At 46.7% G+C, this 15,710-nt stretch overlaps 2 protein-coding genes across 2 annotated transcripts in view; one reads left to right on the top strand and one right to left on the bottom strand.

Annotated features, from left to right (window-relative positions):
* The window catches only part of LOC115461208 (dedicator of cytokinesis protein 2-like), a 1,592,043-nt gene that overhangs the window by 762,984 nt on the left and 813,349 nt on the right, over positions 1 to 15,710 (top strand).
* Positions 1 to 15,710, bottom strand: part of LOC115461207 — a 431,974-nt gene that overhangs the window by 205,293 nt on the left and 210,971 nt on the right. Inside the window, exon 3 of the mRNA XM_030190874.1 lies at positions 11,980 to 12,054. Within this exon, the coding sequence (XP_030046734.1) occupies positions 11,980 to 12,054 (75 nt within the window). The remainder of the gene's footprint in view (positions 1 to 11,979; positions 12,055 to 15,710) is intronic.

Raw genomic sequence — 15,710 nt, 5'->3', positions numbered from 1 at the left:
TGACTGTACATTTGTCCTTTAGATTGTAAGCTCCTTTGAGCAGGGACTGTCCTTCTATGTTAAATTGTACAGCGCTGTGTAACCCTAGTAGCACTTTAGAAATGTCAAGTAGTAGTAGTAGTAGTAGTAGTAGTAGTAACTCAGTCTATGTTTTCTTCAGTCATAGCATGTTTGCTAAATTCTCCACAGAAGTAATACCTGTTGCTCTTGGTATTCTGAGGTTACAACCTTTGCACATATGTTTTCCCTCATTCTATTACTTTAAGCACCTAATTTTAAGCGCCATTTCACACTAAGAACCTGATATTCAAAATTATTTAAATGGCCAGGAGAGGCTCCTAGAGGGGCATAATCGAAAAGGACGCCCAAGTTTTGCTGAGGACGTCCTCACAAAATGTCCCCATGAAGGGGCGGGGAAACCCATATTATCGAAACAAGATGGACGTCCATCTTTTGTTTGATAATACGGTCAGGGACGCCCAAATCTTGACATTTAGGTCGTCCTTAGAGATGGTCGTCCCTAGACTTGGTCGTTTCTGATTTTGGCGATAATGGAAACTAAGGACACCCTCTCAGAAACGACCAAATGCAAGCCCTTTGGTCATGGGAGGAGCCAGCATTCGTAGTGCACTGGTCCCCCTGAAATGCTAGGACACCAACCGGGCACTCTAAGGGGCACTGCAGTGGACTTCAGAAATTGCTCCCAGGTACATAGCTGCCATAACCTTGTGTGCTGAGCCCCTCAAACTCCCTCCAAAACCCACTACCCACAACTGTACACCACTACCATAGCCCTTACGGGTGAAGGGGGGCACCTAGATGTCGGTACAGTGGGTTTGTGGTTTATTTATTTATTATTTATTTAGTTGCATTTGTATCCCACATTTTCCCACCTATTTGCGGGCTCAGTGTGGCTTACAATACATTGTAAATGATGGGAATACAGTTTCTTACATTACATTACAATTCGATTATGGGTTACATTGTGAGCAAATTAAGGATGACAAGATCAGATCAGTCGCCTTAGGGGCGTGGAAACTAAAGGATGTGGTGTGGGGGAGTTGCTACGCTGATCAAATAATAGCAAGTGAGCGATGGGGTAGACAGTTTTTATCTGTGGGTAGATATTGAGTGGGAGGGTACGGGGACGTGGAGTACGTGGGGTAATATCTTGAGGCATTGTTATGATATCTATGGGTTTTATATGTTTGCTCCTTGCGGTATGTTTTGTCAAAGAGATGGTCTTCAATCGTTTGCGGAAGTCTGTCAACTCGTGGACCGCTCTCAGGCCGCGTGGTAGTGCGTTCCAGAGTTGCGTGCTCTTGTAGGAGAAGGTTGAAGCGTGTAGTCCTTTATACTTTAGGCCTTTGCACTTAGGGAAGTGAGGTTGAGGAAAGTTCTGGATGATTTTTTGGCGTTTCTGGGTGCAGGTCTACTAAGTCGGACATGTATGCTGGGGCTTCAACCGTGAATGATTTTATGCACTAATGTGCATATTTTAAAGGTGACACGTTCCTTAAGTGGGAGCCAGTGTAGTTTCTTGCGTAGTGGTGCTGCACTTTCGTATTTTGGTTTTCCGAAGATGAGTCTGGCCGCTGTATTCTGGGCTGTCTGAAGTTTTCCTCATTATTGTTCTTTGCAGCCTGCGTATAATGAGTTGCAGTAATCCAGATGGCTTAATACGAGTGATTGTACCAAGGTGCGGAAGACAAATCTTGAAAGAATGGTTTTATTCTTTTCAGCTTCTACATGGAGAAGAACATCTTTTTTTTTTTTTTTTTTTACTGTGTTGTTCGCGTGAGTTTCCAGTGTAAGGTGGCGGTCGATTGTTACTCTCCGAGGATTTTTAAATTTTCTGAAATTGGCAGTTTAGTTTAGGTGTATTGATAGTAGTAAATTTTGTTGTATTGTATTGGGAGGTTAGTATGAAGCATTGAGTTTTTTCGTGTTCAATTTCATTTACATTTACCACCACAAGTGTAACAGGTGGGGGGGATTGGCCTGGGTCCGCCTGCCTGAATTCTTCTTTAGCTTTTTCCCCTCTATAAAAAAAGAGTCGCTACAAAACATTTTTAGATGCATCTTTTCCTATTGGTAGTTAAACATTGGAACTCTCTCCCTATGCTGATTAGGTGTGAATATTCTTACTTAAAATTCCGTAAATGGGAAGATCACATGATGCAGTGAGAGGAGACAGACGTGTTTGCCTCCTGCTCGAGGGTCCTAATCCTCATCCTTTGACATCGCAATTGAAAACCCCCACCTAACCTGCATTTGACTCGTGAGAGCAGTGGTGGGTCTTATGGACAAATATCTTAATTCATACAACAGGAGGGCTGCAAAATCAGCAAAAAAAGGGTCAGAACGCTCCAGGACCGCCGAAGACAAGATGGCGGATCAAGGACAGGCCCCGCAGCTTACTTGCACGGAGGCTGCTATCACGGAACTTACCAAGGCGGTAGTGCTTGCCTTGGAACCAGCGACTGCAAACAGCTGTCGGAGCAGTTGGCAGGGATCTTGCAAATCACGGCCGAATTAACCCGGAGACCGGCGAATTGGAGTGCCACGTGTCCGATTTGGAGGATGGCGCCCAGGGGAATGGTGTGAGCTGACGCGCTTGCGGGAGCTGGTGGCGGAACAACAAACTAAGTTAGAGGATCTCGAAAACAGGTCCCGCCGGGATAATCTTCGAATATTGGGCATACCTGAGACAGTGCCCGAAAGATCTCTGCGTCGGGTTTTGGAACGCTGGATGAGCCCGATGGTTGCGCGGGACGAGGAGCTGGACCCGGTGAAACTTGAGCGTGCGCATCGCCTGGGAGCTGCTCGTTGCCGGCGAAGGACGTCCTAGAGTAGTGATTGTTAAGTTCCTCAACTCAGCCCAGAAGAGGCACTCCTCCAATACTACCGGCAGCACAAGGAAGAGGTTACCTATGAGGGAGTGCAAGTGCGGTATACCAAGATTATTCTGCAGCACTGGCGGCAAAGCGCCGCCAGTACTCTGAAGTCTGTTCTCGCTTGATCGAGAGGAAATATAAATTTCAAGTCCGCTATCCCGCAGTGTTAAAAGTGTGGCATAATGGTCAGTGGCGCACTCATGATACACCAGGGAGTGCGATGGCCTGGCTAAATGGAGTCCCTGTGCAGCACGTGGCAGAATGATCAAGCTGGGTGAGGCCGGGTCAGTGGCGGGAGATCGCGGAGGAACAAGTTACCCCTGAAGAGTTGGTGGTAAAGGTGTTGGATGTTTGCTAGATAAGACTGAAACCATGCCTGTTCAGGTGTTTCCTTTTTCATTTTGTTACAACCATGGTTTCCAATACTGGATTGTTGGGGTGTGGGAGCGGGCGGGGTGTGGGGTAACGGAAGGTATGCAAGGCAAGAGTGCCATTATTGAGAAAGCTTAAGCCTTTGGGGTCTTTGCCCTCTCACCCTCGCTCATCCTCAGTTGATTTTAAACTTATGGGGTAGAAGAACATGTTTCTCCCTATTAAACATTCACCCCTTTGCTGTTTAAGGTTTTTGAAAATGTTTAAAGAAGAGGAATCTGGGAATATTAAAGCATGTAACTGTTAATGTTTGGTTGTGCAATATGGTTCTAGAATTGTGGGTGGTTTGTGGAGGGGCGTCAATCAGTGGTGATGAAGATCTCTAGTATGGAAGATGGGGTGGGAGCGGCGGGACAGTGCCTAGGACTTGTTTAGGTGTGAGTAAGGCTATAGGAGTGGGGAGTGTTAGGTGAGGAGCGAGAGGCGGGTGAATAACTGATAGGGCTTAGGCATTTTTAGGAATGCGTGCGGGGTAGAATTGTAAGTGAGGGGGACTTCTCTAGGTGTTATTACGTGATCACAGACAGGCTTCTCTATGGTGACATGGAGAAGAATGGAACTGGGAGTTGGTGGGGAAGGGGAGGGAGGGTGGGGGGGGTTGGGAGGGGGGAGGGGGGTTAGGTATAGGGAATTCATGGTGTCCAATGGGGAATGGACTGCTGATGAGTGTGCTGCTGGGTAGGAGTGGTCTCCTGGGAGTGTCCTGGGGTTGTGGACTTCTGGGCGAGGGCTGGGCGCCTGGGAGTTTCTGACCCTATAAGGGAATGGGCCCTTGATTAAAGCGATGAGGAGGGATCCTGGCTAAGTTACCGGTGCCGACGATTAATTTCTTGGAATGTGTGTGGTATCACCCTCCCTATTAAACTACAAAAAATACTAACTACTCTCCAGCGTCACAATGTCCTCCCTGCTTGTTTACAAGACCAAACTCGTCTGATGTAGAACATTCAAAGTTAAAACAGCGTGGGTGGGGGACTGCTTTTTTTGCGTCAGCCAAGGGCAAAAAGGGGGGGGTGGCTGTGTTGATACATAAGAGCTTGCAATGCCACGCTCAAGTGGTGGAAAGTGATAGGAATGGACGTTACATTCTGTTGCGGATGAACGTTATGGGGCAAGATTTTTATCTCTTAAATGTTTATGGCCCTAATGTGTATGATCACTCGTTCTTCCAACACCTAGTGCACCTAGGAATACAGCACGCAGAGGTGCCTTGGGTGGTAGTGGGAGACTTCAATCAGGTGCTGGATGTGCAACAGGATCGTTCAGGCCCAAATGTGGGGACGGTAATGGGAGGAGGGAAGGGCCTGCCTTATTTATGTCAAGCCTTGAACTTGGTGGACCCGTGGCGGTTGTGCAACCCCCAACGCGCGTGATTACACACATTTGTCACGGGCGCACGGCACGTGGTCCAGACTGGATTATATCTTGGTGTCTGCCCTCTTTTTCGCAGGTAGTGCAGTCGGAGATTGGCCCAATGGAGATTTCGGACCACACACGTATTTGGGTAGACATGGACCTTGGGAGGCGCGGTTGCGACAGCGGTTGTGGCGATTCCCCTCCTACTTGGTGAGGATGAGAATTTAAGGATTATCTCCAGAAAAAAGGGTCTTTGTTTGCTGATGCGAATGCCTGCCATACTTCTGATGCGAGGTTATACTGGGAAATGGCTAAGGCTGTGTTACGCGGGGACATTATAACCTACATGTGAGCGCGATCCAGGCATCTCTCACAGGGATTGGTCCGTTGGAGAGGGTATATCAGGAGGCCAAACGGGTGCATATGGCAACCCCTTCGGCGCAGACTCGAGAACAGATCTATCGTCCTTGGTGGCTTTAAACGCCCTAATCCATGAACGTACTAAAAAACACCTGTTTTAAAACCGTTCTATTAGATTTCATCGGTTTGGGAATAAATCGGGTAGGCTGTTAGCGCGGCTTGTCAAAACCTGGGGGGGTAATCGTTTTGTATCATCTCTAATGGGCCCTAATGGACAGAGGGAACTCAGACTTCAAAGATAGCGCAGCTGTTTTATGACTATTACGCGGCTTTGTATGCGTCGCCGGCCCTCAGGAGGGGCCCTCCATGAGTGACTATCTAGAGAATTCGGGAATTCCCCGTCTTTCGGCTTCGGTTGTTGCCCAATTGAATGCGCCTTTAAGGGGAAATGAGATTCAGCGAGTGGTTAAGATGCTAAGGAGAGGCACGGCGCCTGGGCCAGACGGATACTCGGCTGAGTTTTACCAGTGTATGTTTCCACAAGTTGTGGCCCCGCTACTCGTTTTTTGAAGCATCGCTGCAACAGGGTTCATTCCCTGGGTTTTCGAACGACGCTCTGATCTCTCTGATTCCTAAGCCAGGTAACCGCGGACTTACCTGGCTCTTACAGGCCGATCTCCCTGATAAACGTTGACCTGAAGATCTTGCCAGAGTCTAAGCAGATAGGCTAGCGCTACATATGCCAGCGCTGATTGGGGAAGGACAGGTGGGGTTTGTCAGGGGACGACATTCTTCAGTGAATGTGAGGAGGTGTGTCTGACTATTGCGCGGAGCCATGTTGTTAACGAGCCTTTGCTTTTGGTCAGTCTAGACGCCGAAAAGGCTTTTGACAAAGTGCGTTGGAGCTATCTGTTTGCGGTGCTTGACCATATTGGGATTACTGGATGGTTCCGAAAGGCAGTGGAGGTGCTTTATGAAAAGCCAAGAGGGTCTTTGGTGGTAAATGGAACATGCACAGCCCCTTTTGAAGTGTCCTGTGGTACTCGGCAGGGATGCCCCCTATCCCCTTTAGTGTTTCTTTTATACCTGGAGCCTTTATTGCAATATATCCAGAGCAACGCAGACGTTGCAGGGGTGAATTTTTCAACATTCTCACTGAAAACATTAGCGTTTGCAGATGATATTTTGGTGACCTTGACGCAGCCCAGGCAGGTCGATCTCGGCCCTTCTTGGTGAAATTGAAGAGTTTAGTTATTTCTCTGGCTTTACCCTTAACCTACAAAAATCAGCAGCATTCCCGGTACAGGACCATATACGGACCCGGTGGGAGGGAGAATTTCCATTGTCTTGGACGTCGGGCCCATTAAAATACTTGGGGTGTGGATACCAAGAGATCTGACGCAGCTCTATGAGCTAAATGTCGAGCCTCTGCGTGTCAGTACGAGGGCCTCTCTTGGGGTGTGGCAATCGCTGCCGTTGTCAGGTCTGGGTAGAGTGGCACTGTATAATATGGTGTTGGTGCCCAAGTGGATTTATATCTTGCAAATGGTGCCTATACTGCTCATCAGGAAGGATGAAAGACTAGTGACTCGATTGGTGGCGCGTTGTATCTGGCAGGGGAAGTGGTCACGGATGGGCGGCAGCGCAGCTTTATCGACCTAGGGGCCAGGGGGGCTGGGGCTTATTAAATGTTAAGTTGTTGTCTGTTGCCGGGAACATGAGGCACATATCTGACTGGCTCAGAGGTACGAATCACTTTACCCTTTCAGGGGAAGAACGGCAGCTATTGCAACCGATACATTTTAGTGCGTGTTACATGCACGGCCGTGTGAGTATAAGGTACCTGAGCCTTATGCAGCTTTGTTATTACCATTGCGATGGGCCTGGAGGTGGGTGTGTCGCCTTTTTGGGCTCTCGTCGAGGTTCTCACCCTTGTTGCCGTTACAGGGTAATCCTGATTTCCCACCAGGCTCGAGTTCAGCTCATTTGCGGCCTGGAGAGCCAGAGGGGCTCATTATTTGCATCAGTTGTTTTCAGAAGATGGCGAAAAGAAGACGTTGGGAGCCTGGCGGTTGGAATTTGGAAGGGGGGTGGGAGACTTTTTTCGCTTGGTATCAGCTCTGCCGTTATGTCCGGTCAATCCCCCCCGACTCCCTGAAATTAGCGGTGTGGGAGAGGTTTTTGGAGGTGTTTGCCCTAGATGCACAATCGGCAGTCCCCCTAAAGTATTATCATTCGCGTTTGAGAGAGCAGCTGGGTGAGGTAGATTATGAAAAATTGGCAACCCATTGGAATAATGAGTTAACCCTGAAACTTCGGGGGGAACAACTAAAGACTTATGTGTTGAATATTCCCAGGGTGACAGAGAATGTGACGCTGAGAGAACTCTTTACAATTTGTAATGCGCATGTATTTTCCCCGCATAGGGCGATGAGGGTGGCAATGCGGACAGATGACACTTGTGCGAAGTGTGCTCGCTCCTCTGCGGGCCTTGGGCACATGTTTTGGCAGTGCCCGTGTGTCCTGGATTTTTGGAGGCGGGTGGCTAGGCATGTGTTGGTGATTTGGGGAGTGAATTGGAAGCCCCATGCCTCTCAGCTATTTGATCTTTTTAAGCTGCTGACGCCTGGAGTAGTGGGGCTTAAACCCTTCTTGAAGAGAGCGACCCTTATGGGCAAGAAAGTTATACTTCATCAATGGATAGTAGCAGAGCCCCCAACTCTCCAGCAGTGGAGGTCTAGGATGATTTCTTTGTGTGCACTGGAGTGTAGGGGGGTGGGGGATCTAGCCTCACCTAAAGGTGATGCCTTTTGTAGACGGTGGGCACCTTTCTGGGATTCTTTGACCCCAGTGGCGCGCAGCAGGATTTTGAATTGCTGATTGGTACACCATGGTGATTCCCCGGGGGGGGGGGAGAGATAGAGGGGTTGGGGTGAGTGCATAGGGAGGGATTAGATGGGAGAGGTTAAGTTTGTGTTTTAGAATTCGGAGGTGCTGGGGGGTTTTGCACTTGTGTTTAGAGGGTGCAGAACATCCTGTAACTGATACTGTTTACTGTTGCACGGCTATGAGGTATTGTTATATACTGGATGAAATTGCTCTGTCATTGACAACTATGATTGAATCCAAATTGACGCAATCCCAAAATTGAAGATGACGAAGATGATCCCTGTTAGAGGCAGCAGTATCGAGCAAGGGGCCATAAGAGTCAAGGCCCTTTGTGGTGGGTTATGTGGACGGGTTTATTCTTTAGCTGCTGCAACATTGTGCACGACCCTCCAATTTGATTGTGGGTGAGTGTTGGATGCGGGAAGGGATGGGGTGGGAGTTGGAGGGGATAAAAAGTAAAACTGTTAGGTGATATTGGTAGTATTGTTGACATTTGGGGGTTCTGTTTGTTTTTATTTGAACAGTTGTACAAGTGATATTATCACCATAAAAATGATTTAACATAAAATTCCGTAAATGACTAACTGCTCGATATTGAAAAGTATTTACTGACCAGGACAGCACCTGGCTGGTAAATACCCTCAAGCCGGCTATCCGCCAATATTCAGCAGGAGATAACTGGCTTATCTCCCACTGAATAACCCAGTCAGCTGCTATGTCGCGTGACTTAGCCAGTTACTGGCCGTTTTCCAGTGGCTGAACGGTTAAGTTTAGCGGCCAGATAGAGTCACATAAATAGCAGGTTTATCTTTGGCCGCTAGAGACCAAGTCAGCATGGCTTTTGTGTGGGGAAATCTTGCCTGACCAATTTACTTCAATTCTTTGAAGGAGTGAACAAACATGTGGACAAAGGGGAGTCGGTTGATATTGTGTATCTGGATTTTCAAAAGGCGTTTGACAAGGTACCTCATGAAAGGCTACAGAGGAAATTGGAGGGTCATGGGATAGGAGGAAATGTCCTATTGTGGATTAAAAACTGGTTGAAGGATAGGAAACAGAGAGTGGGGTTAAATGGGCAGTATTCACAATGGAGAAGGGTAGTTAGTGGGGTTCCTCAGGGGTCCGTGCTAGGACCGCTGCTTTTTAATATATTTATAAATGATTTAGAGATGGGAGTAACTAGCGAGGTATTAAATTTGCTGAAGACACAAAGTTATTCAAAGTCGTTAAAATCGCGACAGGATTGTGAAAAATTACAAGAGGACCTTACGAGACTGGGAGACTGGGCGGCTAAATGGCAGATGATGTTTAATGTGAGCAAGTGCAAGGTGATGCATGTGGGAAAAAAGAACCCGAATTATAGCTACGTCATGCAAGGTTCCACGTTAGGAGTTACGGACCAAGAAAGGGATCTGGGTGTCGTCGTGAATAATACATTGAAACCTTCTGCTCAGTGTGCTGCTGCGGCTAAGAAAGCGAATAGAATGTTGGGTATTATCAGGAAAGGTATGGAAAACAGGTGTGAGGATGTTATAATGCCGTTGTATCGCTCCATGGTGCGACCGCACCTTGAGTATTGTGTTAAATTCTGGTCTCCGCATCTCAAGAAAGATATAGTAGAATTGGAAAAGGTGCAGCGAAGGGCGACTAAAATGATAGCGGGGATGGGACGACTTCCCTATGAAGAAAGACTAAGGAGGCTAGGGCTATACAGCTTGGAAAAGAGACGGCTGAGGGGAGACATGATAGAGGTATATAAAATAATGAGTGGAGTGGAACAGGTGGATGTGAAGCGTCTGTTCACGCTTTCCAAAAATACTAGGACTAGGGGGCATGCGATGAAACTACAGTGTAGTAAATTTAAAACAAATCGGAGAAACTTTTTCTTCACCCAACGTGTAATTAAACTCTGGAATTCGTTGCCGGAGAAAGTGGTGAAGGTGGTTAGCTTAGCAGAGTTTAAAAAGGGGTTGGACGGTTTCCTAAAGGACAAGTCCATAAACCGCTACTAAACGGACTTGGAAAACTCCAAAATTCCAGGAATAACATGTATAGAATGTTTGTACGTTTGGGAAGCTTGCCAGGTGCCCTTGGCCTGGATTGGCCGCTTACGTGGACAGGATGCTGGGCTCGATGGACCCTTGGTCTTTTCCCAGTATGGCATTACTTATGTACTTATGGTCAGCTGATGAATATCGGCTTAACTGGTTATGTTTGCGGTGCCAACCTCGCCCCCCACCCCCCCCCCAGAAATTCAATGCTGGTTGCTGGATACGGCCCCAGCACTTAATTTCCAGGTTTGCTGGTGACAGCAAGAGTTAGCCAATCTAACTTCTGCTGTCTCAATATTGGGGCCTAAAACCTTACTTATTTAAGAAAGTTTTGCAGGTTTGATTTGTATATTGTGTCATTAGTTTTTAAGCTTCATTTATTGTATTATTCAGAGATTATTGGTCTCTTTTGATTTGTAATTCACACTTGGGGGCCTTTTTACTAAACACAATAGGCCTCATGAGGGCCTACCGCCCACTAAAAGAGCACTATGAGATACACTGAGGAGTCCTGCAGTACTGTTCCACTTAGCGTGCATTAATCCTGGGCCGAAAAATATTTTTATTTTTCAGCAAGGGAGGTGTGTCCGTGGGCAGAGAATAGGAGTAGCAAGGGAGCCCTTACCGCCACCTAAGTAGGTGGCGGTAAGGGCTTCTGCGGTAATGGCCACATGCTAATGGAGAAATTAGTGCGTGGCCATTATAAAAAAATCCCCCACAAATGCAGCCACTTTACTGGTGTGCTAAAGGTGGCCACAGTGCGTGGGAAACCCACACTAAAGGTAGCACGGGCCACCTTTCAGTTCACCGTAGTGGAATAGAAGTCCCTTATATTTGTAGCACGTAATACAGAATAGCAGTTAGGTTGTTCTACTAGCTTTTATGTATGCAAATGTATACATATCTGTGTAATGGCAGTGTTCTATAAATTTAAGCATGCAAATGGCACTTCAATTTAACACCCTGTTATAGAATGAGGGGGTTTATGTCCTGGATTGAGACAACCATCTTACTTTACACAGTGCAGTTAGACCCAGTGAGACCTCAGTTTCCTGAGCCTCAGCCAGTGCATATCACTTACAGTCACTGGTGCACTCTAAGCAGGCTTTTTAGTGCTTAGCCAAGCTGCTAAATTCAGACCATTAAATTTTCTGCTGTCAGGTTGCATCTGCTCATTCTACTGGTTAAAATTAGATGTTTACATACTTTTTGCACGTAGAAGATGGAATATAAATGTTAAGGTGCATCCTTTCCTGATCTGCCAGAGCTAGGTGACAGGACACCCCTGTTTCAGCTTTCAGCTCCCCACACTTGCAACCAGCCTAAGTGTGGGGAAAAGCAAACTTTTGTCAAGCAGAAAAGAAGAAACAGCAGGTGCTCATGAGAATAGTCTTATAAATGAAATGAAAACTAATTTCATCTGCATTCTCATTGCTAAAACCAGCAATTTCAGAGTTGTGTCTGGGGGTTGTTTTATCAGTAATGTTCTCTGTCAGGTGCATAGGGAACTATCAGTCCTTTTCTAAACTCCAGATCCACTGCAGCCATTCCATCATCTCAGCTGCTCAGAGGGCCAGTCGCTTCTGCAAACAGCAGCTCTCTGCACAATTTGAAGTGTATAATAGCTGGACAGCGCTTTGCAGGGGGTGGGGGTGGGGGGGTGGGGTAGCTAGAGGTTCTCTATGCACTTTAGAGAGAATATCATTAAGGTTTCTGTTTTTAGTTTGGAGTACGCCTGTAGTGACAACAATCCAGGAAAGAGTAAAAAAAATCAGAACAGGCAAAACCAGAAATCAGCATGGTGTGTATCGCTTTCATGATATTTTTTAAATATGGTTCCAAAATTAGGGATGAGTCTCTTGAACATATTTTGAAACAACAAATACGGAGTATATAGTTTTGCTGATCTGTAACTGCTGCTTACTGAATATCTAAACAAATGAAGATCAATTACTGAGGACTTGTGCTGATACTAACAAAAAGGAGCTTCTTACCTGTATATAATGCAGGCGCAGTCTCGACATGTCCCACAGTTCTCGATATCCTGCCCTGTCCTGTACGAGTGCCTCCTGAAACACAGGAAGAAATTTCAGTGTTACCCAAAGGGATATGGGCCATGGGAGATTTACACAGAATCAGCGCTGCCAAGAGACAAAGCCAGGCCCGGGACAGGGCTGCCCCCCCCCCCCCCCCAGTCAGGCCGTTGCCACTGTGTCGTCGCCCCCCCCCCCCCCCCCCCCCCCGTTACCTTCCTGCAAGTCTGCTCCTCCCTCGGTCCATCGCTTTCCTTCTCCTATGTGCTGGGACTCAGGTTATGCAATCACCTCGGTCCCCGTACACAGGAGCAGGAAAGAGACAGACCAAGGGAGCAGAATCTTCTGCCTGCCTGCCTGCTTGCCTCCAGAAGCCTTGCCGGCACTGGGCCCACCATGGAGGTTGACCAGGGTAATCTTGCCCCCCCTACCCCCCCTTGGTGGCCCTGCACAGAACACCACCCAATGTGCTGCAACTCAGATTGTTTCTATTATCCATCTCTCATTCTCCTCAGCCAAACTCATACTGGGATGCCTCACGCAGCTCCTGCACTCAGTCCACATCATACTCACCCAAAGCAGTGCCCTGAACTGTGTATTGTATTCTGCTACTGAGAGACCCCCAGACAACTCTGCTAGTACACCATAAACCCTATCTCACCCCCAACCCCCTTCTTTTTTCAAGCAGTGGGACTTCTATCTGCTCTGCAGCTCCATCACACATTTCTGCAGTGCTTTTTGTTCACGGAGTCACAGCCCACTGACCTTCCTCCAACTCAGTGGTTCTCAATCTTTTTGAGTCAGGACACACTTGATGGGTGATGCTCGCATCTGTGACACACTGCATACATGACCCTTATAGACCTTTGGTCTGATACAGAATATCAGTTCTTATATATTGAATGTAAACATGTTTTGCATCCACTAAAACCCTATCCCTCCCCCCCCCCCCCCCCCCCCCCCACCCCACCACCACCACCAGGTGCAGATCATAAGTACATATTTTCTCCATGGAAGTTACCATACAAATAAAAGCAAAAAACAAAAATTCTGATTCTCACATTATCTCCACATTATTACAGCTTGATCTGTTATTTCGAATGTGATCTCTTTATACCTGATTGCTTAATTCCACCACCTCTCCCATGTTCTTTATGTAATTAACAATTGTATCTTTTACTCTGGAATGGCGATAGCCATGACGGAACAATGTAAGCAACATTGAGCCTGCAAATGGGTGGGAAAATGTGGGATACAAATGCAACAAATAAATAAATAAAATCTCAGTAATAGATAATAAATCTCTCTACTCTACCAGGCACATTGTGAAATAACACAAAATCTGAAAAAAATCCTAACACAACATTCATGTAGCAAATCTACCATAGAACAGTAACACTGATTCCTATGATTTTAAACAACAAGAACCCTACTTAAGAACACGCAGCACTACAAATATACACAGGGCCCTAGAATACCAATACACCTACCACTGGTACAACAGAACAAGTGGGACTTCTACAGAGTTCTGCGCAGAAGAAACTACTTGCCAACAGAATACAGAATATTTAATGTTTGTAAGCCACATTGTGCCTACAGAGTGGAAAATGTGGGATATAAGTGAACAATAAATAAATAAATACCACACCTTGGTCACACACCAAATACGGAACAGGGGATCACAAATTAGAAATGTAAAAATAAAAATTGAACTGGGAAACCCAAGAAGTCAAACTAGATGTGTATTACAACATAGAAAATATAAAACAAAAATGCATTTCCTCTGTACTGAAAAAAAAAACCCAACAAAGACATCCAAGATGCACATTTCCTAAAGCTTATATATTCCACCAAGCAAATTCAAAATAAAAACACTTTTTTTTCTTCCTTTGTTGTCTGGGTATTTTATTTTTCAAGCATGTTGGTCCCAGTTCTTCTTTTCTGTTTTCCTCTCTGTCTTCTGCTCTCTTTCCTCTATATGCGGTCCATTTGTCCTTTTCCACTTTCCTCTTATCTTTTTCTATTCCTTCACTATATCTGTCTATGATATAGTTCCTCTTTCTCTCTCTGTTTTGTCTCTCCCCTCAATTTTCACTTCTCAGTCCTCCACATGGTTCTAACATACCAAGTAGCGTCCCTCACTCTCCCTTCTTACATGCTTGTATCCCAGCATCTCTCTGCCCCCCCCCCCTCAATCTCTCCTCCACAACTATGGTCCAGCATTTCCCTGCCCCCTCTCTCTTCCCTTCGACACCTTGGTCCAGCATTTCCCTGTCCCCTCTTTCCCCTTCCTCCTTATGGGCCAGCAACTCCCTGTCCCTTCTCCCTTTCCCTCTACCTTTATGGTCCAGTAACTCCCTGTCCCCCTCTACCCCTATGGTCCAGCAACTTTCTGTCCCCTTTCTCCCTCTTCACTTTTATGGTTCAGCAACTCCCTGTATCTAGGTTTTTCCCCCTTACCCATTATGGTCCAGCAATTCCCTGTCTCCTATCCCTTCCCTTAACCCCTATGCTGCAGCAACACCATGTCCCCTTTCTCTCATTTCCCCTTATGGTCCAGCAGTTCCCTGTGCCTTCTCTCTCTCCCTTCCCCACCCTCATAAAAGTGCAGCTTAGTGTTCATCAGGGCAGCAGCTCAGAGAGAAGAGTTTACTCCAGAAACCCAGCCTGGTGCAGGAGACCTGGCTACACATCTCCCAATGCCATGCATCTTTCCATGTTGTGTATGCGGCAAACTGCATACAAAAAGTGAAAGCCTGCTAAGGGTCCAGCACCAATTTCTCTTTCTCTCAGTCCCTCCCCTGTAAGTCCAACACCACTCTTTTTCCCCAGGCCTCTCTTGAGTCCAGCATACTCCCTTTTTTCCCTTAGTCCCCGTCCTGAGTGCAGCACCTACTTCTTCCCTCAACCCTCCTTCTCAAATCTAGCACCCCTTTCTGTGATAACAGGCTGTCTGAGCTGGCACCAGATCCTTCTCTCTGTCGTGCCCCACCCCCTGACCAGAACTTCCACTGTATGCGAGGGTGGGATGAGGGAAGGATCAGGCGCCAGCTCAGGCAGCCTGTTACTGCTGCAGGAGCCACTATAGAAGCAGGTTTGAAAGACCTGGGGGGGAAGGGGAGGGAGAAGAGAAAACAGTGCTAGACTCGGGGAGGAGGGTTGCGGAATGAAGAGGGAATGGTGCTGGTTCCATGAGGGAGGTGGGGAGGGAGGGAGGAAAAGGGGAAAAGAGAGTCAGTTATGCTGCAAAGTTTTTTAAAAAATCCCAGCTGCTGTATGCTGGATCCCTGACACATCTCCCAGGTGCATGTGACTTACAGGGTTGAGAACCACTGCTTCAACTATACACTCAGAACGTTCCTTTACAAAATTCAAAACCCTGCTGAAGACACATCTCTGTGCCTTGGCTTATGAGGAGACATAGTTGCTCTGAGCACTGTGGTGTGTTTTCCTGATTATCAATAATAAAATGGTGTCTGTTTGTGCTTACCTTAGTATATTTGATACTTCCTATTTAAATTGGAGCTGCTTTTCACTCCTAACCCTTACTCACTTGTTCAGTACCCATACTATTATCATTCCCACCTTAGTAATTCCTTATCTCTTTTTTGTCCTGTTTGTCTGTCCTAATTAGATTGTAAGCTCTGTCCAGCAAGGACTGTCTCTTCATGTTCAAGTATACAGGCTGCGTA

This window comes from Microcaecilia unicolor, chromosome 2, assembly GCF_901765095.1.
Source record: "Microcaecilia unicolor chromosome 2, aMicUni1.1, whole genome shotgun sequence".
In the NCBI taxonomy this organism is placed as follows: Eukaryota; Metazoa; Chordata; class Amphibia; order Gymnophiona; family Siphonopidae; genus Microcaecilia; species Microcaecilia unicolor.
Note: the sequence above shows the minus strand (reverse complement) of the source record. Positions and strands in the feature narration are given on the sequence as shown.